The following is a 19,783-nucleotide window of genomic DNA, read 5'->3' on the forward strand; positions in this document are numbered from 1 at the left end:
AAACACGTCTGAAGGCTCTAAAATGGAAGAGTATTCCGTGATCAACTACTTTATGTAAAAGGTAAGAGGGACACAGAAAGAATAGGGAAATTTGGTGTGAAATGAAGCAGTCACGGGCCAGGCAGACAGGGCCTTACAGGCCACACCAAGGGTTTTGGTCTTTATCCCCATAGCAATAGGAAGCCAGGGCCAGGTTTTAAACAGCAATATTATAAAATCAGATTTGTGTTTTAATTTTTTTTTTTTTAAGACAGGATCTCTCTGTCACCCTGGCTGGAGTACAGTGGTACAATCACAGTTCACTGCAGCTTCCTTGACTTACTGAGTTCAAGTGTTCCTCCCACCCCAGCTCCTAAGCAGCTAGGACCACAGGCGTGTACCACCATGTCCAGCTATTTTTTTCTATTTTTTGTACAGAAGGGGTCTCAGTATGTTGCCTGGGCTGGTCTTGAACTGGGCTCAAGTAATCCTCCCCACTTGGCCTCCTAAAGTGCTGAGACTACAGGCATGAGCCATTACACGTGGCTGATGTTTTATAAAGATAATTCTGACCACTGCATGGAGAATGAACTAGAGCGAGGAAATAACAGTTAGGAGGATACAGTTTTCAAAGTTACTTCAGTAGCCCAAGGGAAATAATTTTGGTGGTAATAATGGTGGGCAGTGACTGAACTTTACTTAAATGTAGGAGGTAAACTGACTGGGCTTGATGAGACATGGTAGAGAAGTGATCTATGAGGAGAGGGGGGTAAAAAGAAAAACATTAGGTTTCTAGATTTCTGAGATAGGGGCCAGTATAAGAAAGGGAACCCTGGAGGAGATATAAGGTTTGGGAGTCATGAGCTTGGAAAGAGGAAAACCATGATCTCCAGTTCTGAGGTTTAAGTGCTTGTGAAATACCTGAGTACAGAGATCAAGTAAAAAACTGAGTATCTAACCTGAAGCTCTGAAGTGTTCTCATAATATAATATGATATGCCATAATAAACACTTCCTTCAAGACAAAGGCAATGAAAAACAATAAATAACAACAGCAATAATATAATAGTAACAATAATTCCACTGAATTCGAACGCAGGAATTACACGATGTAAGGACTACAGTAGTCATGAACCACATAAATCAGTTCTTTAATTCTTTCTATACTAGTAAGGTTTGACTGTGTACTCACCCAAATCTCATCTTGTAGTTCCCATAATACCTATACACACCTCAAAAATTCTATGGACATGAACTTTTTTATGTTTTTGTATGGACACTTAGTCAATAGTGAAGACACACTGGATAGTATTTTGTGGGGAAAGGGTGTGATATGATTTATGTTTTAAAAAGATCACTCACTTGGGCTGTGTATAAAAAATCAATAGAGGAGAGGCAAAACAGAAGCAGAGAGATGAGTGAGAAATTTCCTGTTGTCTAGGGGTAAGCAAAATGAGCAAAGTGGCTTAGACTACAATAACAGTAGTGAAGGTGGTGGCAATGTGAGTCAACTAGGACTTGCTGATGTAATGACCATGGAGAGTGAGATTAAGAGGATTTAAAGGTGACTCCTAGGCTTAGAACCTCAGCAACTGAGGTAGACTACAGTATAATTTACAAAAGAAGAACAAGGGAGCACATCAAACATCTGTTGAAATAGTTTATTTCATTCAATTTTTTGGAGACAGGGTCTCGCTCTGCCATTCAGGCTGGATTGCAGTGGCATGACCATGGCTCACTGCAGTCTCAAATTCCCAGGCTCAAGCAATCGTCCTGCCTCAGAGACAGGGTCTCGATATGTTGCCAGGGCTGGTGTTGAACTCCTGGGCTCAAGCAATTCTCTCAGCTTGGCCTCCCAAAGTACTTGATTACAGGCATGAGTCACTGTGCCAGGCCCTGAAATAGTTTATAACGAAGGGGTCATAAACTGAAATCCCTTCGGAAACCTTAATGTGTAATTCAAAAGGGAGCAAATAATAAGAGAACAAGGTAACAAACTAGAGAGTATATGCTTGGGCTAACAGCATCCAGATTGATGAATTTTTTTGTTCTTTAAGCACTGACCTGACAAGACAATATATACCTGCAATAGAGACCATCCTTGAAAGCAAGGAAAGGTTGCCAAGGTCAGAAATGAGGAGAGGAAACCTGGACACTCAAGAAAAAAAGCTTGAAGGCAGACTTAAGAAAATGATTTTTTTTTTTTTTTTTTGAGATGGAGTCTCACTCTGTCACCCAGGCTGAAATGCAATGGAGTAGTCTCGGCTCACTGCAACCTCCGCCTCCTGGGTTCAAGCAATCTACTGCCTCAGCCTCCTGAGTAGCTGGGATTACAGGTGCCCACCACCACACTCGGATGATTTTTGTATTTTTAATAGAGATAGGTTTCACCATGTTGGCCAGGCTGGTCTTGAACTCCTGACCTCATGATCCGGCTGCCTCAGCCTCCCAAAGTGCTGGGATTACAGCCAGGAGCCACGATGTCAGCCTAAGAAAATGATTTTTAAAGTTCTTATGGGCAAGAACCCTCAAAAGGATACAAATACACAGGAATTAAATAATGTTTCTAAATGATATCTTGGTTAATAATGAAATGAAGATGGAAATTAAAAAGTATCTGAATCAAGTGATAATAATGACACAAGTTATTAAAATATCTGAGATACAGCAAAAGAAGTGCTAAAAGGAAAGTTTACAGCACTAAATGCCTACATCAAAAATCTGAAAGAGCACAAATTAACAACCTAATGTCACACCTCGAGAAATTAGAAAAACAAACACAAACTAAAACCAAACCTAGAAGAAGAAAAGAAATGACAAAAATTGGCTTGTGCCTATAATCCCAGAATTTTGGGAGGCAGAGGCAGGTGGATCACTTGAAGTAAGGATTTGAGACCAGCCTGGCCAACATGGTGAGATCCCATCTGTACTAAAAATTAAAAAATTAGCCAGGTGTGGTGCCTACACCCATGTAATCCTAGCCACTCAGGAGACTGAGGCAGGATGCAGTGAGCCAAGATTGTGCTACTGCACTCCAGACTGGATGACAGGGGGAGACTCTGTCTCAAAAAAAAAAAAAAAAGAAAGAAAGAAAGAAAAGAAAAGAGAAAAAGAAAGAAATAATAAAAATTGTAGCAAAACTAAATGAAATTCAAACAAATAAACAAAAGAAGCAATACAAAAGATCAATAAAACAAAATGTCGTTTCCTTGAAAAAATAGACCATTCACTAAATTAACCAAAAAAAGGGAGAAGATCCAAATAAACTCAATTAGAAATGAAATTGAAGACAATAGACACAAGAGAAATTAAAAAGATTACTCAAGATTACTATGAACAACTTTATGCCAACAAACTATAAAACCTAGAGGAAATGGGTAAATTTCTGGAAACATACAACCCTCCTACATTAAATCAGGAGGAAAGAGAAACCCTGAATAGACCAATGACAAGCAGCAAGACTGAATCAGTAATTTTAAAATTGCCAACACACAAAAAAAGCCCAGGACCAGATGGATGCATGGCTAAATTCTACCAGACATTCAAAGAATTGGTACCAATCCTACTGAAACTATTCCAAAAGATTGAGAAAGAAGGAATCCTCCCTAAATCATTCTATGAAGCCAGTATCACCCTGATACCTAATCCAGGAAAGAACACACAAAAGGAAAGTACAGACCAATTTCTGTAATGAAGACAGATGTAAAAATCGTCAACAAAATACTAGCTAACCATATGCAACAGCACATCAAAAAGGTAATTCATCATGATCAAGTGGGTTCCATTTCAGGGATGCAGGGATGGTTCAATAAATGTGATACATCACATAAATAGAATTATAAACAAAACCCACATGACCATCTCAATAGATGCTGAAAAAACATTCAACAAAATCCAACATCCCTTTATGATAAAATCCTCAACCAAGTAGGCATAAAAGGAACTTACCTAAAAATAGTAAAAGTCATATATGACAAACCGATAGCCAATAACATACTGAATGGGAAAAAGTTGAACGCATTATCCCTGACAACAGGAACAAAACAAGGAGGCCCACTCTCACTACCTCTATTCAACATAGTTCTGGAAGTCCTAGTCAGAGCAATTAGGCAAGAGAAAGAATAAAGGGCATTCAAATTGGAAAAGAGGAAGTCAAACTAGGGCTGTTTGCAGATGATATGACTGCATACCTAGAAAACCCTAAAGACTCCTCAAAAAGACTCTTAGATTTGATAAATGAATTCAGTAAAGTCTTAGGTTACAAAATCAATGTACACAAATCAGTAGCACCACTATACACCAACAATGACCAAGCTGAGAATTAAATCAAGAAATCAATATATTTTACAACAACTGCAAAAATAAAATGAAATACCTAGGAATATGCTTAACCAAGGAGGTGAAAGATCTCTACAAGGAGAAATATAAAACACTGCTGAAAGAAATCAGAGATGACACAAACAAATGGAAATGCATTGCATAATCATGGACGGGAAAAATCAATGTTGTGAAAATTGCCATACTACTCAAAGCAATCTACAGATTCAATGTAATTCTCATCAAAACACCAACATTTTTCATATAATCAGGAAAAACAATCCTAAAATTCATACAAAACAAAAAAAGGGCCCAAGTAGCCAAAGTAATCCTAGGCAATAATAAATAAATAAATAAATATAAAGTTCATATTTGGAAGGGGAAAAATAAGAAATCTGGGAGCATCACATTACTTAAAATTATACAAGGCTATAGTTAACAAAACAGCATGGTACTGATATAAAAGTAGGCACATAAGCTAATGAAACAGAATAGAGAACTCAGAAATAAAGCCAAGAAAGTACAGCCAACTGATCTTCAACAAAGCAAACAAAAACATAAAATGAGGAATAGACACCCTATTTAACAAATGGTACTAGGAAAACTGGCAAACCTCATGTAAAAGAATAAAACTGGATCCCTATCTCTCACCTTATACAAAAATCAACTCAAGATAGATCAAAGACTTAAATATAAAGACCCGAAACTATAAAAATTCTAGAAAGTGATATTGCAAAAACTCTTCTAGATATCAGCCTAGGCAAATAATTCATGACTAAGACCCCAAAGCAAATGCAACAAAAACAAATAAACGGAACCTAATTAAACTAAAAACCTTCTGCACAGCAAAAGAAATAATAATCAGAGTAAAAAGATAACCCACAGAGATGCAAACTATCCATCTGACGAAGGACTAGCATCCAGAATCTACAAGGAACTCAAACAAATCAGCAATAATAATAAAAATCCCATCAAAAAGTGGGCAAAGGACATGAGCAGACATTTCTCAAAAGAAGATATATAAATTATCCTACAAACAATATAAAAACATGCTTAACATCATTGATGATTAAAGAAATGCAAATTAAAACCACAAAGCAATACCATCTTACTGCTACAAGAATGGCCATTATTAAAAAGTCAAAAAACAATAGGTACTGGCAAGCAGGTGGGGAAAAGATTATGCTTATATATTGCTGGTGGGAATGTAAAACTGGTGGGAATGCATAACCTTTATGGAAAACAGTACAGAGATTCCTTAAAGAGCTAAAAGTAGATCTACCATTTGATCCAGCAATCCCACTACTGGCTATCTACATAAAGGAAATGAAGTCATTATATGAAAAAGATATTTGCACACGTATTTTTATAGCAGTACAATTCACAATTACAAAGATGTAGAACTAACCTAAGTGCATAATGAGTGGATAAAGAAAATCTGGTATAGATACACTACGGAATACTATTCAGTCATAAAAAGGAATGAATGTCTTTTGTACCAACTTGGTTGGAGGTGGAGGCCATTATTCTAAGTGAAGTAACACAGGAGTGGAAAATTAAAAACCGTATGTTCTGACTTAAGTGGAAGCTAAGCTATGAGTACACAAAGGCATACAGAGTGATATAATGGACTTTAGAGACTCAGAAGGGGGAGGGTGGGAGAGGTAACTGGGATAAAAAAACTACTCATCAGGTACAATGTGGTACAATGTATGCTACTCAGGGGACAGGTGCACTAAAATCTAGAATTGACTACTATATAATTCATCCATGTAACAAAAAAACTATTTGTACCCTAAAAGCTATTAAAATAATAAATAGGCAAATATAAAGTTCATATTGGGAAGGGGGAAAATGAAACAAGAAAAACTCTAAAAGGCAAATATAGTATGAACAGAATTCTCTCACAAACATATTAAAATGTACTATAAGTTACATTTAAGACAGTATAATAATGGTATTAAAACGAATCAATGAAATAGAAAAGTCCATAAACAGACCTAAGTGTATATAATAACACAGGAAATAATTAAAACAACTTTCAAAACAAGAAAGCAATGAGAACTTCTTCAATAAATAATACTGAAACAAGAGACAGGCCATTTGGCACAATCTAAAACTTCCTGTATAATATAAAAAATAAATTGTAGCTGGGAGCGGTGGCCCACACCTGTAATCCCAGCACTTCGGGAGGTTGAGGTGGGTGGATCACCTGCTGTCAGGAGTTTTGAGACCAGCTGGGCAACATGGTGAAATCTCATCTTTATTAAAAATAAAAAAACATTAGCCAGGCATGGTGGCATATACATGTAGTCCCAGCTACTCAGAAGGCTGAGGCGGGAGGTGGGAGGATTGCTTGAGCCCAGGAGCTCAAGACTGTCATAAGCAATCCAGCCAGAGCAACATACAAGACCCTGTCTCAAAAATAAATAAATCAAACAAAAATTTAGCAATTCCATATGACAGAAGGCATGATCAACAAAGTTAAAACATAATCATCAAACAAGAAAAAAATTTTAACGTATGTCAAAGGATTTCTTTAACATGTAAAGCACTCTTATAAATCTGTCAGACAAAAATCATCACTAAAAGAAACGTGTAAACAGATAATTCATACACACACATATAAGTGGTGAACATCAAAAAATTCTTAACTCACAAAACACAAAAATTAAATAAGATACTGTTTTTTGATCTGTCAGATAAGCAATGATATAGGGAAAAGAGCATTCTCTTTTACTGCTGGGTAAGAGATTAATTGGTACATTTGTGGAAGGTAGAAAATGACAACACAATAACCCCAAAATAAGCAAACAAAGTTGTTCATCATAGCATTGTTAATATAGAGACAAACAGGAAACAACATGAATACCCATCAATTAAATCAACTATGGTACATTAAAGGATACAATATAGACATTTTAATATAATCAAATATAAACATTTCTTTATTTTTTATTTTTTTAAAGATGGGGTTTCACCATGATGGCCAGGCTGGTCTTGAACTCCTGGCCTCAGGTAATCCACCCACCTCGGCCTCCCAAAGTGCTAGGATTACAGGCGTAAGCCACCACGCCCGGCAAATATAAACATTTCTATGTGATCTGAAAAATGTGATCTTAAGTCAAGGGAGGTTACTGAAAAAATACTAATTATGAAATGGCTTTCATAAACCCAAATTTATTAAATTATATGTTTAAGCTATGATCATGCCACTGCACTCCAGCCAGGGCGACAGAGTGAGACTCTGTCTCTAATTAAAAAAACAAATATATACACACACAGATGTATACATCTATATGCACATGCACTAAAAGATGTCTGAAAGGATATTCACCCAAAAGTTAACAATGGTTAATTCTTGGTAATAAGAGTTAGGATTAAGATTTCTTTCTTTACTACTCTTTTCCAATGAAGACATATAATTTGCATAAAGTTATTTTAATTTTGAAAATATGTTTTAAATAAAAGACTAAATTTGATAGTTCCTTGTGATCTTTCACAACACTTCTTGTGATCACTTACAACTATCATAGTCATCAGATGACTGTAAGTTCCAATACTATTGCTTAGTGTCCAACTAGGAGTAGGCAGTAGGAATAAAAATTGTTATATACACAAAAATGGAAGTCACATTTTCTTTATAATTAGGATTCTGGTTTAGAGTATCCAAGGTAAAATTAAACCACTATAAAAACAAAGGCTTTTATATCATTTGATGAAGAATTATGAGAAAACAGGTCAAATATTAAAAAACACACAAATTTTAATTTTATTAATGTGTCTCATAGGCTTATTTTTCTTGGAATACTCAAACAACTTAAAACATACTTGCTCCACTGGCTTCCCAAAAAAGGTTATGTACCTCGAAAGTGGTTGGAATTCAATTATTCTTTTCTTACTTGCTTTAGGAAATTCCTACAGGCATTGAAGCTGGAGAATCTCAGATGTATTTAAAAATTAGACATTTTTTTAAAGTCATGTTGGAGTTATTTGATGAAATAAACAACCTTGCTCTACAAATTTAAGTACGAACCTTTGATGATCTGTGTGCAAATTCTTTAAAAATAATTGTTATTACTGCATGACAGATGTATATAGTTTCAGTGTACACATAAAAACGTAATATATTCATATCATTCAAAGATCAATATATGTCTTTTCTTTATGCTAGGAGCATTTGAACTCTTCTAGCTATTTCAAAATGCACAATAGATTATTGTAAACTATAGTCACCCTACTGATCTACCAAACATTAGATCTTATTTCTTCTATCAAACCAAAGAATATATACAAATTGATTTTAAACTATGAAACAGTATAACAAAGCAAGGGTCTCTGTTCATCAAATGTCCCATTTAAAAACTTGAAAGAATCTGCCCCAGCTTAGATGCCTATTTAAAGTCTACAAGGCTTTACATATTATTGAAGAACACCTTTTTAAGTCAAGAGAGATTACTGATGATAAGTTATTTCGTTAAAGATAAAGAACAATATAATTTAATTTAGTAACCACTAAATTTAGAACACAAAGAAGAGAGATCCCTTTTTATTGTAGTCACTACTAAAACAAAACCATACCCATATGCTTTAAGGTGCCTATGACAAAATGAAATTTTAAACTCATTGAATGAGTGCCTATGACAAAATGAAATTTTAAAAGATTGGATTTGTTTACATTATACTAGGTATCACCTCCAAATTCTTCTGCAGGAATGTAACTACTGACTGCACATATCAACTTATAACATGAATATGACAATGGAAAGTGTAGACCCAATTTTAGGAAACCATTACTGCTAAACCATGAAATGAACTACAGTTGACCCTTGAACAATTCAGGAACTAGAGGCATTGACCCCACACAGTTGAAAATCTGCATATAACTTTTGACTCTCCAAAAACTTAACTAGTAACAGCCTACTGTTGACTGAAAGCTTTACCGATAAAACATTTTTTTTCTTGGTATGCATGTATGTTATATATAATACATTCTATACTCTTACAATAATGCAAGCTAGAAGAAAATGTGTTTAAGAAAACCATCAGGAAGAGAAAATACATTTACAATACCATACTGTATTTATCAATACCATAAGTTTACATCATCCGTTTACAAGATAAATCATCTGTCTAAAATGGTGGGCCACTGCAGACCTAAATCTATAGTACGTATGCAGCAATTCAACTTTTTCTTATAATGTTATCACTTTTCTCTGCTTCTTGGAAGTACTACCAGCATCACTGGTGGCACTCTGTATGGGTCCCATGGCATTATTCAAGCTTTATGAAAATGCATTAAACATGACCAAAAAATATGCAAGAATGAAGAGAGATCACTTTTTACTATGAGGCACAATTTACAGGAGCGATGAACTGCTCACCTGAAGATGATCAGTGTCACAGGGTATTTTAAGCAGATATTCCCAACACTTGAGTTCACAAAAATAGCAACAGGAGGTGGCTATAAAATTACATTAGTACAGTATGTACTATAGTTAACTTTATGTAGTTAGGGTGTAATTTTGCCTCTTTTAGCTTTTTTTTTTTTTTTTTTGATAGACAAGCTCTTGCTATGTTGCCCAGGCTGGTCTTATACTCCTGGACTGAAGCAACCCTCCCATCTCAGCTTCCCAAAGTGCTGGGATTACAGGTGTGTACCACCATGTCCAGATTGCACATTTATGTCTGTTTACATTTCTCTCAGTTGCAAATGGCATCATGTCTGGTCTGTATTTGTGTACCTTAGTTTTGATAAATTTTAACTTTTATAATAGATTTGTATATTTTTTATGGTACTAAATGAAGAAGTAGACTAGTATCTACATATATTTAATGCATTCAAGACATACCTAAATTTTTCTTTTTTTTTTTTTTTTTTTTGAGACGGAGTTTCGCTCTTGATACCCAGGCTGGAGTGCAATGGCGCGATCTCGGCTCACCGCAACCTCCGCCTCCTGGGTTCAGGCAATTCTCCTGCCTCAGCCTCCTGAGTAGCTGGGATTACAGGCACGCGCCACCGTGCCCAGCTAATTTTTTGTATTAGTAGAGACGGGGTTTCACTATGTTGACCAGGATGGTCTCGATCTCTTGACCTCGTGATCCACCCGCCTCGGCCTCCCAAAGTGCTGGGATTACAGGCTTGAGCCACCGCGCCCAGCCAATTTTTCTTTTTTTGATAATTTTAGGCAGTGTGTCATCTGGGAGTTTTTTCAAGTTATCGCAATGTCGAAAAAAATGTCCAATATATTTACTGAAAAAAATTATCATATAAATGAACCCTTTTTGTTCAACGGTCAATTATAATAAATGGTCACGGAAGTTAAGGTTTGCAGGTATCAACTTCATGAGCAGGTCTACAAAAGACTGAATAACCTCATGCTTTAGTAATTTTCCAAAATGGTAGGAGATGTATCTTTCCTAAGATATGTTATCAAATCATAATCTCCAACCTCTTCCTACCACAAAGCCCCAAAGCACAGTAATCTCTCCCATATTATAACTGTGTTTCACTACAAGAATAATTCTAAAAGCTGGGGTGGCAGGTGGGCAAAAAGAATAGATCAAGGAAGAAAGGTACATAATTGATTTTTTAAAATGAAGTGATCTTTGGCTGGGCATGGTGGCTCATGCCTGTGATCCCAGTGTTTTGGCTAGGCGAGCAGATTACTCGAGGCCAGGAGTTCAAGAGCGGCCTGGGTCAACAGGATGAAACCCCATCTTTACTAAAAATACAAAAATTAGTCGGTGTGGTGGCATATGCCTGTAATCCCAGCTACTTGGGAGGCTGAGGCAGGAGAATCACTTGCATCCAGGAGGCAGAGGTCGCAGTGAGCCAAGACTGTGCCACTGCACTTGCACTCTTGCCTGGGTGACAGAGTGAGTGAGACTCCACCTCAAATTAGAAAAAAAAAATTAAGTGATTTTGATATACCACTCATTCCCTTTAAAAGTAGACAATTTTGACACGGCATCATGTATTTATTTTTAACCTACAGGGTTTCCATGAAGATTATTAGGCATAATAGCTAGCATATTTCTAAATATAGGGATATTCCTTATGCCTTACTGTCATCATCAAGAGCTGAGAGATTTGATACTAAGAGAGTAACAAAATTCTTCCTTCTTTCCCACTTTAATATGTAAGAACTAAAAGGGAACTCTCAGATTATTTCATACCATTCCTCATTTTATGGATGAAAAACTAGGGGTTTTAAGAACTTAATGTTCTGACCCACTATTATAAATCTAAGTTACAGAGTGAAAACCAACAGCAAGTGTTCTAGGGCTCCCTGATATCCACCCATGCACCTCCATCTGTGCACTGTGATCCTCTGTATGGACACATGCATATATACAGATACGTATTTCCTAAATATGTGAGATATAAAATCTCTACTAGTTATCTCAGAAAATTTTAAGCCTTAAAAAAATAGTTTCAAATTCCATTTACTTATTAGGGTAAAAACATCGATAGCAAAAATTTGTTTCTCCTCACAGAAATCCAATGCAGTTTACTCAATTAACTTGTAGGTTGTGTCACAAATTTAATATAATGGCTGCCTCAAGCATCCACTTTTAGGCCTGGCATATGTTTTTGAAACCCAGTTGTACCCTTTCACCTTTGGCCTAGTTCAAACGTTTCCTTCCTGTGTAGTTGCTTGCGACAGACGTCGTTTGTTCCTCAACTTACCAACCCAAAACACAATACATCCCACAGCTGCTGACCGTGATAAAACCTAATGGTTAACACCAGAGTCATAGAAATAAGTTCACCCTTTGGGAGTGTTTTCTTTAAACTAGCAAATCCGTAACTCCAGTGGGGAAGCCTAAGGGAGGACATGGACCTTAATAAAGGGACAGTCCCACAAGTCCTCTCTCTCGCTCTCTCCACCTGCTGAGTGAGTTCCCTGCTGCCTTCAGAGCTCCCTTACCAGCCTCCCATCAGCACTGCTAACCTCTCTGGGATTAGTAAATGGCTAATTTTTTTCTGTTTCATGCATTTTGGTTTCACTTCCTCATTGTGTCTCACCTGCCAAACACACCCAAACATAACTGTTCCCTGGTCAGGGCTCTCTTGGTTTATGGCCACTCTTGACAGACAGACCTCAAGACCAAATTAGATAAAAATCACAACAGCTTGATTGCTTGCCCAAATCAAACTCATTATCCCCCTCTTCAAAGCTACCCATGTAAACTCAATATTATGTTTCACTATAAATAGAGGTATTTTTAAACTTCAAGAGGCATCCCTGACTCTCTCCCTTACATCTAGAGAAAACTTACATCCCCATTTATATATGTGCAGTACTGGTTATGCTGGCTGTGCTGGCATTAATGATAGCATCGCCAATCATTTCCACAATAATCCCAATTTAGATGGTAAATTACATGGTCATCCTTTTTAGAGTCCTTATTTAGTTAATAAATAATTGCTGAACATCTCTCCAATTGGCTTCCTCTGCTTCAACTAATTTCTCACCTGAAATATGATAATAATAGCCTTCCTTCATCTAATTTCCCATTTTTGCACATGCTGTTCCTCTGCCTAAATACCTTTTTCATTTTGTGAATACCCATGAAACTCAGATCAAATGGCATCTCTGCGGTAAAGCCTTCTTAATATTAATAACAGATAATATTTGCTGAATACTCATTACGTACCAGGCACTGAACTTAGACAATTTTTAAGCATTTTATCTCATTTAATCCTCTTTGTTTGATAGGTTTTACTTTTTAAATGTAGACGCTAATGCCCTGCGAGAAAATAATCAGGCTAAAGTTACAAAACTGAGTAGGAGCACAGAGACTTGAAACCCAGTACGTCTGGTTCAAAGTCAAAGTTTTAAAGCCTCTTCCGTGTTCTATTTTACCTGTACTACGACCATTAATGGGTCTCTGATATCTGTGCCACAATTCTGCCCCACTTGATCACTTCCGCACCAGTCAGATCTCAGTAACTGGTCTTCTGTTTCCCTTTAAAGAGACTGGGACTTCTTGGTGATAGGGAAAGGCTTTGCTCTCCACAGCACAAGCAATTATGTCTAACTCAAAGCAGGTACTGCAAGGCCAAAAGTACTACAGTATCTACTGTTTAATCCTAAATTTTGATGCGGGGGCTGTCTCATCTGTAGTCTTCTAACGAGACGATTCTGTATTTATCTGGAATGATGTCAAAATTAAAAATTAATAAAACTGAAGTTAAATCTAGTGAGTTTTCTTTGGCTGGCAGAGTGCTATTTTGTCAGTGAAATTAAGTGCCAATATTTATAACTTGCAACTTTTTTACACATAACTAAAGATTTCTAGCTTCTTCTGAAACACTGGGTCAACATTTTTTTTTGAGACAGAGTCTCTCTGTTACCCAAATTGGAGTGCAGTAGCACGATCTCGGCTCACTTCAACCTCCACCTTCCAGTTCAAGTGATTCTCCTGCCTAAGCCTCCCAAGTGGCTGGGATTAGAGGTGCCTACCACCACACCTGGCTAATTTTTTTCTATTTTTAGTAGAGACAGGGTTTCACCATGTTGGCCAGGCTGGTTTTGAACTTCTGACCTTAAGTGATCTGCCCTCCTCAGCCTCTGAAAGTGCTAGGATTGCAGGTATGAGCCACCACATCAGGCCTGAGTTAACAATTTTACACAGTGTAACGATCAGGCAGCAACAACCATGTCCCTTAACCAAGGATACCCTCTCCCACTCTCTGTGTATCACTTTTCTTTTTTTTGAAACGGAGTCTTACTCTGTCACCCAGGCTGGAGTGCAAGAATGCAATCTCAGCTCATTGTAACCTCAGCCTCCAGAATAGCTGGGATTACAGGCACCTGCCACCATGCCTGACTAATTTTTGTATTTTAAGTAGAGACGAGGTTTCACCATGTTGGCCAGGCTGGTCTTGAATTCCTGACCTCAGGTGATCCACCCGCCTCCCAGAGTGCTGGGATTATAGGCCTAAGCCACCGCACTCATCCCTCTGTGTACCACTTTATATGACGTTCCAGAAAATGAGGTCAAATGTCAGTTGCCATCATCACGCTTGTGCTGCTGTTTTTCTTAAGAATAAAATGAAATATATCTAGTACATATGTCTCTGTTAAAAAGCTATTCATTCATTCCACGAATTTCATGCATTTGGATTTAAATACAAGTCATCTAATAAAATAAACTTATGCTTTATAAGGATGTGCACATATCAAAAAGAACTACCAACATTACAATTATTGATTGATGGCCTTCATCTGCTGAGAGTGTACATTCAATGTGATTTATAGAGAAATATACACTCATATTCAGAACCACAGTCTCTGCGGAAAGACAACAAAAAGATTTCTGTAGTTAAGTACAGAGGGATACCAGAAGAGGGTGGGACCGGGCTTGGAAGATTAAAGAAAACCAATCACACTCCACAGGGCATTAAGTGCAAAAAGACACATACATGTCTAAATTGAGAATTTAACAGAAATCAACAAAGGATTGTCTATCCTTTGTTTATCTGGCTTGACAGAAGTAACATTTTCATGTTTGAAAATACATACTAAATTTTGACTGCACTGATCAACTAATCAAAAAGTTTTGCTATGGTGTACCCCTACCTAACAGAGCACATATACAGATTACTTCAATTTGGAAGTTTTGTTTGTCCCATGCTCACTTCCAGGGAAGAAACTAAATATAATGCCTTCTTCACCCTTCCAAAATTGGAATATTCCTAGGGGAATAATGAGGAATGATAAAGAATTATTAACATGACCTTACAACTCACAAATCCAGATGGACATACATACACATCTGAATAATTAAAGACTGAGATAACGTCAGCCAGATACCATCATTTCCAAGAGAAAACATATTATTAGAACAAAGGACCAAATTTAAGCCTTTCTCAAATTCACAGACTTTCAAGGGGCTCTATACTCCAGCTATTTGTGACTTTGATATTTAAGAACATTTTATGAACTTTTTATTTTTGTCTGTACTACTAAAGTTAAGTCAATAGTCTATCATTCTGAAATGCCCTATATATGATCATCTGTATCATTTATTTGTAAACTGGCCTCCAAGGAACCCCCTTACCATCCAGGCATAAAAGAGGAAAGAAAGCAGCCCCTTACTCCTTAACAGCTTCCTTTTATCTGTTTTTAAATACTAGGCTTTCATTTTAGACAATTTTTTTTTTTAAGGGACAGGGTCTTGCTATGTTGTCCAAGCTGGGATCAAGGAATCCTACTGTTTAACCTCCCAAACAGCTGGAACTACAGGCATGTGCCAATGTACCTACACCTGGCTTCACTTTAGATAACTTTTAAGATCTGAAAATCACGTATCTCTAAATCATTTATCAAAATTTAAAGTAACATAGTAATTAAATACAAATCTTTTATTTTTAAGACGGAGTCTCTCTCTGTTGCCCAGGCTGGAGTGTGGACTGCAGTGGCACGATCTCGGCTCACTGCAGCCTCGGCCTCCTGGGTTTAAGCGATTCTCCTGCCTCAGCCTCCAGAGTACCTGGGATTACAGGCATGCGTCACCATGCCCAGCTAATAGGGGGGCATCTTTGAATATCAAATCCCCTGTGGATACCAAGGGATGATTGTAATTAAAGAAGACACTCTCCACTCAAGAAATTCATTTATGTAGTTCTAAAAGGTAAGAAGTATACCTGTTATACATCCTAATATGTTCTCAATAACACAGGCACATCTCAAGCAACACTGTTTGGTAAAAATGCTAAATTCTCAACCTTAATGTTTGCATTAACGAAGTGTGCAGCACTTAAATCCTAAGGTTCCATATGAAATGTGAAATACTCATTTAATGATGAGGTTTCGACAAGAATGCAGCTCCTTTTGGTGTCATGAAATAGTTCATTAAGAAGAGTGGCAGCACCTCCCTGTGCTCTGATTGTGAAGACAATACATAAAATACATTACCAATACAAATTTAAAAATATTACAATTTGCAAAGAGAAAAAAACACGTCTGTTTAAATACCATTTAGATATTCGAGGCTGTGAGACAATTGATGGAAATGAATAGTACAGAAAGTGGCTATAGAAAAAAGAAGAGTTCAGAAGAGGTTAGTGAACAAATAGTGCCATCCATTATAGATCACTCTGTCTTACCTGAGGAGGAGTAGGTGTGGGTGTGGGTCTTCCTATGGGTGGAGTAGGATTCCTGCTGCCGCCTCCAGACATAATCTCCTCTGTTATATCTTTACCTCCCTGGTTTGGATCTCGAATTCTTATCTATATAAGGTTAAATAAAATGGCATATGTACAGATGAGTGTCTGTGTAGCAAATTTACAGGCATACAACTAAGTTAAAGGTGCAAATTGGGAAAGCTGTCAAATATCAAAAGCGATAATCACCACATTTGACTTAATTTCAATCACAGATTGATCAGATAAATTTAGGCCATTAGCTCTGACATGAACTAATTAGAATAACAAGCTAAAAAAAACCTAGTTGGCTGGATTTCTAGGTCAAAAAGGCAAACCATTAATATTTATACTTGTTTCGTAACAACCTGTCAGACTGATTTTATTTACAATACTTAACATATAAATTTCACAAAATACTTTTAATATATGAAAGTTACTGCACAAAATAAGGTTTTGGGGGATTTTTGTTTTGTTTTTTTGTTTTTGTTTTTTGAGACGGAGTCTCACTCTGTCACCCAGGCTAGAGTGGAGTGGCACAATCTCAGCTCACTGCAACCTCCACTGCCCAGGTTCAAGCGATTCTCACACCTCAGCCTCCTGAGCAGCTGGGACTACAGGTGCCCGCCACCATGCCCGGCTGATTTTTTTTGTATTTTTAGTAGAGACAGGGTTTTGCCATGTTGGTCAGGTTGGTCTCAAACTGCTGACCTCAGGTGATTCACCTGCCTCAGTCTCCCAAAGTATTAGGATTACAGGCATGAGCCACAGTGCCCAGCCTAGAATAAAGTTTTAAATGCTGTAAATAATTCTCTGAAGTTCTTTAACAAAATAAAAAATAAAAATACCCTATGAGTTAAGAATAATTTATCCTTTATATACATATATAAGAATGGTCACTGCAAACATGCCTTTTCCAGCAAAGACTGGAAAAAGGTCAACCGAGAACAGAATAGCTCACAAATTATCTTATGTTCTTACAATTAAATACTTAACAGTCAGTAAAAAGAATGAGGCAGATCTACATGAACTGACACAGAATAATGATTAAGATGCACTGGTAGGTGAAAAAAATGCAGTAAGCACAGTAAGTACAAAAGTGTGTATGGTCTCTTTTTTTTTAAAAGGCTACCTATGCTTACAGATGTCAGTAGAGTTGGTGCTGTAAAGGAGATGAGTATCTGGGTCAGGGCATTCTATTCTGGGAGAGTGCTAAGATATAAAGGGCCCACTGTTGTTCATTACCTCCATACCTTAATCAAGCCAGTCCACATTTCTTGAGAATTTCAAGGAATTCACTAATGAAACTACCTGGATCTGGAAGCTTTTAGGGGAGTCCTTCAATTAAGACTTCTAATGCCAGCTATTGTTCAGGTATACAAAATTATTTCTAATACAGTTTTAAGTATAACTTTAATTCATTTATTTTACTTTCTTCTTTGGAAACATCTATGACAACTGTTTTCCAGTTTCATTATTTCTTCTATTCATTTTTCTGCATTCTGAGAGTGTTCTTCAAGTCCAACTTCTATCATGCTGATTCAACATTACCAAAATATATAGTTCCTTGACTGTAGGGTCCTGATACACTGTCATATCCTGTTCATTATGATACATGCACAGGTAATTTGTTGGTAATAATAAAAACAAGGTTTTAAACCAAAGTCTTGAACCTCATTATTATTTTCTTTGTTTGTTTCCTTGAGACACAGTTTCACACTGTCATCCAGGCTAGAGTGCAGTGGCACGGATCTCAGTTCACTGCAACCTCTGCCTCCTGGTTTCAAGTGATTCTTGTGCCTGAGCCTCCTGAGTAGCTGGAATTACAGGCACCTGCCTCCACACCTGGCTACTTTTTGTATTTTTAGTAGAGACAGGGTTTCACCATGTTGGCCAGGCTAGCCTCTAACTCCTGACCTAAGGTGATCTGCCCACTTTGGCCTCCAAAGCTCTAGGGTAACAGGTGTGAGCCACCACACCCAGCCTGAACCTCATTAATTTTTATTAAGTTAGAGTAACTCAAGAGTACTGCTATAAGCCACCCCACCTATCTTACCTGTGTGAACGTGGGAGTCTCTCTTGAATATAAAGATCACCCATTTTGTGTGTTCTGTTGGGTAAGAAATCGCAAGCCACTCTGCTACAAAATGTTCTGAAATTTGACTTTTATATTACTACACTCCAGTTATCTTGGACCTGCCTCATTAGACAAAGACAAAGCTCTTCTAACTTACGAAAAACAATTAGAATACAATGTCTAAACTGTTTTTTGTTTCTTAAAAGATATCTATTCCACAGGAAGGACTTTTCTTGCTATCCTTAATACTTTGGTTCTTTTTCTCTTGTGCTATTTTTTTCTTCTGTCAATTCATACTTGAATGGAGAGCAGATTAAGACTGGTGTTGGCCAGGCACGATGGCTCACAACTATAATTCCAGTGCTTTGGGGGTGCCGAGGCTGGCAGATTGCCTGAGCTCAGGAGTTCGAGACCACCCTGGGCAACATAGCGAAACCCCACTTATACTAAAATACAAAAAATTAGCCAGGCATGGTAGCGTGACCCTGTAGTCCCAACTTACTTGGGAGGCTGAGGCATGAGACTCCCCCAAGCCGTGGAGGCAGAGGTTGCAGTGAGCTGAGATCACAACACTGCACTCCACCTTGGGCTACAGAGTGAGACTCCATCTCACAACAAACAAACAAAAAGACTGGTTAAAGGAGAGTCTAGATGTGAGAACTGAATTTAAATTCCTCACACTGAGTAAAACCTTAGCACACTAAACCCTCCCAGTTCTGAAGGTGGGGCACATGTTGTCATGTAGCATAACTAGCCCAGTGAATAATTAAAGATGATACTGTGCAAATGGTAGGAACAACTTCTAATTGCATGCCCATACAAATCCTCCAGGTAAAGTGGTGTAAATACAAGGAAAGAATAAAAAAAAAAAAAAAAAAAAAAAAAAGCACAGTAATTTGTGAATTGAGATGAATAATGACTGGGTGAACTTATCCGATAAATAAATAGATTTTAGATTTAAAGTAAGAAAAAGTAACAAAGATCTCTTACAGTTTTTTTCTCTCTCTTGGCTGGAGGGGGCTGCTGCTGCGTAGGCACTATGATGGGTGCTGACTGATACACTGGCTGACTTGGGTAAAAAGGAGTTCCTAAAAAATTAGAAAAAATTAAATAGACATTCGGTTATTTTGTCAAACACTACAGAACTATCAATGACACTGTGTCTCTGCATAATCCCTTTAAAAAGGTAAAAACAAAAATACTAAGCATTCTTAATCATCTCTTTCCACTGGCTCTCCTCCAGTTACTAAAGTG

General features: G+C 37.2%; 1 protein-coding gene across 35 annotated transcripts in view; it reads right to left on the bottom strand.

The window, feature by feature from the left end:
• The window catches only part of EIF4G3 (eukaryotic translation initiation factor 4 gamma 3), a 377,718-nt gene that overhangs the window by 146,502 nt on the left and 211,433 nt on the right, over positions 1-19,783 (bottom strand). For 34 of the 35 annotated variants that reach the window (XR_010337748.1, XM_064363412.1, XM_021668355.2 and 31 more), the window contains 2 exons: positions 19,520-19,617; positions 16,417-16,539 (listed from right to left, as the gene is read on the bottom strand). Coding sequence is in view for 34 of the 35 variants with exons in the window: in XM_064363412.1 (XP_064219482.1) it covers positions 16,417-16,539; positions 19,520-19,617 (221 nt within the window). In the remaining variant the exon portion in view is untranslated. The remainder of the gene's footprint in view (positions 1-16,416; positions 16,540-19,519; positions 19,618-19,783) is intronic. The other variant, XM_064363411.1, reaches the window with a different exon arrangement.

Source organism: Aotus nancymaae, unplaced genomic scaffold (assembly GCF_030222135.1).
Source record: "Aotus nancymaae isolate 86718 unplaced genomic scaffold, 86718_ANA_hifiasm-v0.15.2.pri h1tg000053l, whole genome shotgun sequence".
Taxonomy (NCBI): domain Eukaryota; kingdom Metazoa; phylum Chordata; class Mammalia; order Primates; family Aotidae; genus Aotus; species Aotus nancymaae.